Source organism: Montipora foliosa, chromosome 3 (assembly GCF_036669935.1).
Source record: "Montipora foliosa isolate CH-2021 chromosome 3, ASM3666993v2, whole genome shotgun sequence".
Lineage (NCBI taxonomy): Eukaryota > Metazoa > Cnidaria > Anthozoa > Scleractinia > Acroporidae > Montipora > Montipora foliosa.
In genome coordinates, this window is record NC_090871.1 from 29,931,529 (window position 1) to 29,939,294 (window position 7,766).

A 7,766-nucleotide genomic window follows, 5' to 3' on the forward strand; every position below is an offset into this window, starting at 1 on the left:
CCCACGCCATTAGGGTCTGGTTTTCAGACTAGCTCTTCGACTTCCAATAAAAGAAAAGTACCCTGCACAAAGTGTTCTGGCAGGGCAGAGAAGCTCAAGTCCCTTCGGAAGAAACACCGCCGGCTCCAGAAGAAATTTGAGAAACTACTACTGGTTCAACAGGTAGGCTCAATCCATTATCTTGTGATGTGACTGTATGCATGTAACTTTAAGTTTGTTTTCTTGTTCATGGAGAATACATGTACACGTATGTAACAAGCTTTTTGTCAGGGGAACACACGAGGTCGGAGACCTCAGACTTACTGCACTGATTGCTTGCTAAATTATGTATATATCTGTTTTTGGTTGTAAAATGGGATCTACCTTAAGTAGTGGACTGTGCTAAGGAGTCATAATTCTGTAGTCCCTTATTTAATTAATCTTTGGGTTGTTAGAATGAAAATCCAAAGGACCTAACAAGAGAAGAGAACCCTGAAGAAATCAAAGAAGAAAAGGAGGAAGCTGAATCATCTGACAGCGAACCTCAGGATGATGATGAAGAGGGCACTGAATGGCCCAAGCAGGAGGAGAGTTTGGAGGCGTTCAGCTCACAAAGTGAAGATGAAATAGAAGAAGACAAAACAGCAAATACCATAATGTAAATTATGTGCATGAAAATTCGAAAATTTGAGATAGCGAAATTCGAAGTAGCGAATTTGCGACGTAACCAAACGAAAATTCGAGATAACAAAATTTGAAGCAGCGAATTTTTGTGACATGAATCGGCGGCCGCCATCAACAACATTGCTGAACAAGCGTATGTACGCGTAAATAAACGCGTTAAGGTTAGTGTAAATAAAGTCGTATCGAAAATAGATTCAATGATCCGACAGTTCAATCGGCTATTTCCGACGAAAAAAAAAGATTGCCTCACACAACAAAAACTGCGATTGCTTCACGAGCAAGAGTTTGTTGTAGAGCTTACACATTGTGAAATGACGGCAGAAAAGAATCATCGCGGCAAATTCGAACTTGGCCAATTTTTGTCCAGAAAATATGTGGGAATGTTCGAGAACAGCAAATAAAGAGCAAAATTTCGCTCAATTTTTTGAGGTCATTTATCGAACAGAGTGATTTTTCGCACGAAAATTCGCATAGTTGGAAACAATAGGCCTTGAGAATTATCATGACTTTCTGTTGAAAATTCGCTTTTTTTTCGTCAAAAAGCCAGGAAAGCCAGAAAAATTTCGGCGAAATACGTTTGCGTTAGTTTTGCACAATACTGTATTCTGCGGGATTTTTCAGCTATTTCCGCAGGTAAGTTGGCCCTCACTCAGCTTTGGCAGTAGCGTGTTATACTTGGCTTTTTAGCGAGCGTTTTGGCGCAGCTGTCGTGCAATTTCACTCACTCCATGTCTTTTTACGCGGTGCTCGATTTTACTTTTTCTGACACGCTCTTTTGTTTGGTATAACACGCTCCATTGTTTACAACTTGTAGTATCAGACACAAGAAAATTTTAATGAGGCGTGCACTACGACACCGCACTCCCGTGTTAAAGAAAATTTCTTTTGTCTAGCGTGCTAAAATAGCGTGCCCGTGTCATCACCTTTTTGTTGGTTTTCCCGTGGACGGTCACAAATTATCTACCAGGCAACTACAATGATGTGTATCAATTGAAAATGGTTAGAAATTAGAGGACATGGCATCCAAGGTGCAGCTAATTGAGATAGACACAAAACAAATCTTGTATTGGGAAAGTGTAAAATTAAATGCAAACCTGGAAGACAAATTATGTGAAAATGCCAATTTTTTTTTTCTCTCCCTATTTTTTTAATCATTTCAGGTGGGTACAGAGGTGCTATAGCCCTCGCTGACATTCTTCGCTTTGCCACTGGAGCAGAAAATGAGCCAATTCTTGGGTTTGCTATTCAACCATCCATTGCTTTTGTGGAAGCCATGAAAGGATTTGTACCAACTGTTAATACCTGTGTCAACTTGTTGCAATTACCAAGACCAACAGCAAACTTACCTTTACCAGCTACAGAAGTCTTGCTTAACATGTATGACTTTGCATTTGCCAATGCTTTTTTTGGCAACCTGTGAAAAATTTTCAAAACACTACCCATTTTTTCCCAACTGTTCAATTAGACGTTCGAGTTTTGCTTGAGCAGTAGTTGATTTTCTGCCTTCAAATTTGAAATTTTTCTCATGAACATTGGTGTTATTCCTTTATTACAATTAGGTTTTACAACAACTTTTTTAAAGCTGTCATTACAAATAAACTGATTACCTCAATAGTGCATCCAGTGTAATTTATCTTTAGAGGTGCTAATGACAATTACCACAGTACCAACCCAACTGAAGACTTAAATTATTGTCATGTTCCCCATCAGATGACAAAGCACAGTTTTTGCAACATTTCCCTTTGCCTGAAACAACTACCTGTAATAATTACTACGGTGTAAGATACGGTGAAACAACTGGCGAAGCGATCTCATAGTGTTGTATACAATTACTACGAAGCCCCGGCAATTCTCAATGATGTTTCGACAATGTCTCTTGCCTTTAAATACAATTCAATTCAATAGTTTGAAGAAGCCCAATTTGTGGGTATCTGACTTCTTGAACTTTGCAAACAATAGTCGCTTAGGGTAACTGGAGCCTCAAATATCGGTCGGCTATCCTCGACTCTATCATCATGTAATACTCCCTCAACACCATAACAATCGATTTCAGCACTAGAGAGATCAATACCCACAGGCGAATAGGGGAAGATCGTACTGTTCTCATGCGATGCCTCGACCAGGCACTTCTCCATAACTCGAGCTTTTCATTAATTTTTGGTTGGTAAACATAATGAAGGGCTGCAACATGAAGGTTGTTAAATGGATCTAGCATTCCTTCGTCATCAAGAAAATAAAACAATTGACAATATATGGTTAATACCCCTTCATAAACATCTCTCCAAAGTCTTTCGATCCTCTGATTATGGGTGCTTTTCCCAGTAATCATACTGCCCCGATTTGTGCCCCTCTTTGCTCACATATAATCAGCTACTAAAACATTTTCCGCTCCTTTATCTGATCTCATTCTGCTTGGGAGTCCATAGTTTTCCACACCTTTCAAAAAGACCTCTAGCACATTGTTTCTGCACTCTAGTGCCACTGGCAGTCGGCTATATCCATCAATTGCACCTATAATTACAAAGTCCCACCGCACAAGTTTGATTGGTGTCTAAATGCCAAAGGTGATTAGGACCCTGCACATTGTACACGCGTCTATGAAGGTGTCCCTTCTTCCTGGCATTTATTCCATCACTGTTTACTCGATGTAAACTATCTCTGACACGCATTCTTTGCACTAAAACTCCTTTCTCAACTAGGAATTGCTTGATCAAAGATTCTCCGCAGTATGGAAATTCTTCAGTAATTTTTTCAATAAGCACATCAAGTTCCGAATCTTCTATCTCTGTGAAGTCTTATTTGCTACGTTTAAATTGACTCATCCTACGGTAAATAGTACTCTCAGAGACGGATAGCATGGCAGAAATTTCCCTTATGGTGAAACCTTCTCCTAAGAGATTTTCAAGCACACTCTTGGGTATAGAGAATGATGGTGCCCCACAACTTGCTTGAGTCTTTCAATGCCTCTCCACCGAAGGTTGCACACTCAATTTGCAGTGCCATGATATCACTGCGAGAGGTTACTCCAAAGCTTTGCAGCTCTTGTACCGACAACTTGCAAACAAGATCGGGTGTTATTTTTTCCTGTCAAAATTTCTCTTCCAGATATCCAAGTTTCACTTTTCGTAAAACGGAGAACATATGATTAGCCAGCCTCTGCATCCTGAAAACACGAGTCAAAATGGCGACGACATTCGAAGGGGATTGGGACATAAGATTTTCCTGAGGCGTTGTGGGTATATCATCAGAAAACTTTCTCATCACAGGATTTTCAGTGCTCACAAGCGTGAAAGTACCCGACGAAACATCGTATTGCCTCAAATAACAGAAAACGCACTGCACGTGCCTAAGTTTTGACAGCATATAAAGCAACATGCACTGCATATATTGAAGAAAGCACACAACATAATGAGAAGCAGACTGCGTGTGACAAACTTAGCGCGGTATATATTTGTCAATGGACTACATATAAAAGGGTAATAGCTCAATATAGACGCAAAAGGACTACATATAACAATGTGACCTCTGCGTATAAAACACAAAGAAAGACATATGACAGTGTTGGCATTCCATACTCATCAGACAACGCTGAAACGTTTTCAGGCTTGATACGCTGCGCTGCAAATTTCGGAAATAAAGACTCCAACTTTAGTTCCCTAAGGATCTTCTCCATCACTTGTTCCTGGTTATGGGTTATGTAAAAGCACCACTCTATATATGACACACATGATAATTCACTGCTTGCAATTTGTCGTGGGGTGTGAAGACTGGGTACTAAGGCTTGGAACCAGAAGTGATGGTAAGTAAACACGAAGCACATGACCCTATGACAAAACCACAACACACAACGAAGAAATGACATTATGACGAAACAGGATCACATAACGATAAAACCACATCAGGTAATGGTGAAACCACATCACATAATGGCAAAACCACATAATGACAAAACCACACCACGTAATGGTGAAACCACATCACATAATGATGAAACCACATCACATAATGGTGAAACCACATCACATAATGACAAATAAATCACGTAATGGTGAAACCCCATCACATAATGATGAAACCACATCAGGTAATGGTGAAACCCCATCGCATAACCATAAAACCACATCATGTAATAACGAATGACCACATAAGAAAGTTATGGCTTTCCACATTCGTCACCTCACGATCATGTCGCTTGTTTGTTTCTTATCTTTCCTGTTCATGTGATTGCTTTGAGTATAATTTTTCAGTCAATGTCAATTTGTATTTTAAATTACGAAAATTCCATAGTCAATAATACACATCAAGACCTAAAATGGGTCTTGGCTTATAGCCGAGTATTATGCATTTACAATTCATGTCAATCAAGTTGATTTTTTTCCGTAACAAGTTTGGGGTCTCAGCTTGTAGCCGAATAAGTACAGTAACATTTTGTTGAAAGAATATTGAAGCATTGAGGGTCTCAAAGAAATAAACAGTTCATTTTTCCAGTAACTATGACAATTCAGGGAAAAAAATCAAACTATCCATTTGTTCATTCATCTTTTATGAAAGATTGAAAAGATTTTTTTATATAAATAACAAGGTTTTCTGAGGAAATAGTGAGCTTGCCTATGAGGTAATGTGATTGAAGTTTTCTGTAAGAGGGTCTTTTTTATAATTTCTCATGAAAAAGCAGTTGCATGTTTCCAGGAAGTTTCATTTCATGCAATTTCCCAAGATCAAAAAGAAAAACGAAGCACATTGACCCCAAATTCAATTTTCTAAAGAAAAGACAACTTACCAACAGGGCCATACATATTTGCAATTACTCCATTCGGGGTAACAACAGACTGAAACTTGATTCCATGGACACCCTTGTGTCCATTGTAAAGCAACCTCTGGTTGACAGTGCTGGGCCTACAAATAGGGCGAACTGTCCCATCAACAAAACCAAGACAGTTATTAAGTGGACCTCCTTTTCAGTGAACAACTTGGGCAAATCTTTCAAGATTAACTTGGCTTAGCAGCTGACGATTCCACTGCAGAATGCGATGGCTGTGAACTTGATAGATAAAATCCAAAACTTGATTTGTTATCATGCACAATACAGGAACAGGTTTAGCGAACAAGTGGACCATGTCACTGTATCGGCAAGGGTAACACAACCTCTTCAAAAGCATACACAATCCTTCAGTTCCGTCACAAATTGTTCCTTGGTGACAACTTATAACATCAGGAATCCGTAAAGCCTGAGAAAGTCTTGGGATGTCAGCTTTCTTGAACTGAAATTCGGACAAACATTCATCTTCGGTCAGGTTTTGGAGTTCGAAATGTGATACAACTCACACGGCAAGTCCAGGTTTCGTGGGTTGTAAAGGTTGTATAGTAAAAGAAATTTGGCGTCATCGAGGACATTCATGTCATAATAGAGCATTATAAGCTCTCTTAATTCTTTCCAAGACACCATTTTTTCTAAACAAACATACCACAACAAAAAAAATTGGAGCAGAGTTTCATTTGTTTACATCGAGTCTGACTTTGCTGTACTGCACAAAACTTTATCAATTTGAGTTTGGCGGGAGACGGTGTAGTCGGCCCAGTCTCTTTCAGTTGCTTCAGCCGTACCAGAGCCTCGCCGTAGTGGATCTTAAAGTCGCTATTAACTCAATTCCTGACAAGCACAGAGCGGACAATGTGAAAAGCCTCACACCTGGCCAAGATAAGTTGCCCATTGTGAGAGCACTAGGAGTCATTTGGTGCATCGAATCAGATAACTTCAACTTCAGGATTGACCTTAAGGATAAGGCTTGCACACATAGAGGCATTCTTTCGACGAGTAGCTCTATCTACGACCCATTAGGTTTCATTGCTCCGGTAATACTTGTTGGAAACAAGATATCACAAGATATCTGTCAGTCTAACAGCTGGGATGAACCAGTTAACGATGCAACGAAAAACACATGGGAAAAATGGCAGAATGAACTTTGCTTACTGGAAAGTTTAAAGGTGCCAAGAAGTTTCAAACCCACGGAATTTGGAAGAATTGTGTCAGCACAGTTCCACTGTATGTCCAATGCTTCGACATGTGGGTATGGACAGTGCTCATATTTGAGACTTGAAGACAAGAGCAGGAAAGTACATGTGTCGTCTGTTATGGGGAGGGCTCGCATAACACGGAAGAAAATAGTCAGTATCCCAAGATTGGAATTGGCCGCTGCCATGATTTCTGTCAATATTGGTGACAAGTTGAAATATGAATTAGAGTATGAGGACATTAAGGACTACTACAGGACGGACAGTAAAGTCGTTTTAGGCTTTATAAGTAATGAATCTTGTCGTTTTCATACCTACATAGCCAACAGAGTTCAGCTTATCCATGAGCACACTATCCCTTCACAATCGCACTATGTGGAAACCGCATTTAATACTGCTGACAAAGGGTCAAGAGGTATGTCACCCAAGGACTTCATGGAGAAATCAGAATGGATCGGGGGTCCTGACTTCCTGAAAGAACTGGCTGAAGGAAGAATCGTATGACGACCTCATGGATTCAGATTCCCCTGAAGTCAAAAACGTCAAGGTTAACAATAGCGCAGTGAAAGAGAGCAGTGATATTCTCAAGAGACTTCGACGAATCTCCAGTTCGTTTAAAGCGAAGATGGCTCTAGCGCTTTGCCGTAAATACAAGAGACATCTCAGAGATACAGTTCTGGCCAAGAGGAAAGTGTCCAGCACTTTGGCATCTGATGAGGAACCTGCTGGACGTAAGGATGTCAATTCTACACCAGTCAACGTAGCTGACTTAAAAGAAGCAGAAATGGAGATCATAAAGCACCTCCAAAGAAATGAGTTCCTGTAAGAAATTAAAAGTCTCGGAGACATGCAAGAGAAAGTCGTCTATAGTAGTCATAAGTCAGACAAAGAAAAGAAAGCCCTGATTAAGAAGACAAGACTTGTGCTACCCCTGCCTGGAAAATTCAAGAGAGAAGACCTGTACTGTAGAAAGATGTGGTGGCGTACATAACATATGGCTCAAGAATTCTGGTCAAGATGGAGCAAGGAATATCTGCAGCAGTTGCAAGCAAGAAACAAGTGGATTTGGCAACGAAGAAATTTTTCCGGTC

At 40.0% G+C, this 7,766-nt stretch overlaps 1 protein-coding gene across 1 annotated transcript; it reads left to right on the forward strand.

Moving 5' to 3' along the window:
- Positions 1-4,708: 4,708 nt before the first annotated feature.
- LOC137995558 (uncharacterized) lies at positions 4,709-7,179 on the forward strand. The gene is made up of 2 exons (XM_068841086.1): positions 4,709-4,747; positions 6,103-7,179. The coding sequence occupies exons 1-2, from the start codon at positions 4,709-4,711 to the stop codon at positions 7,177-7,179; spliced, it is 1,116 nt and encodes a 371-aa protein (XP_068697187.1).
- The last annotated feature ends 587 nt before the right edge of the window (positions 7,180-7,766 follow it).

Coding starts and splice junctions, on each gene's coding strand:
- LOC137995558 (XM_068841086.1), top strand. CDS start 4,709: ATGGTGAAACCCCATCACATAATGATGAAACCACATCAG. Junction 4,748..6,102: donor TAATGATGAAACCACATCAG/GTAATGGTGAAA, acceptor ATTCTTTCCAAG/ACACCATTTTTTCTAAACAA.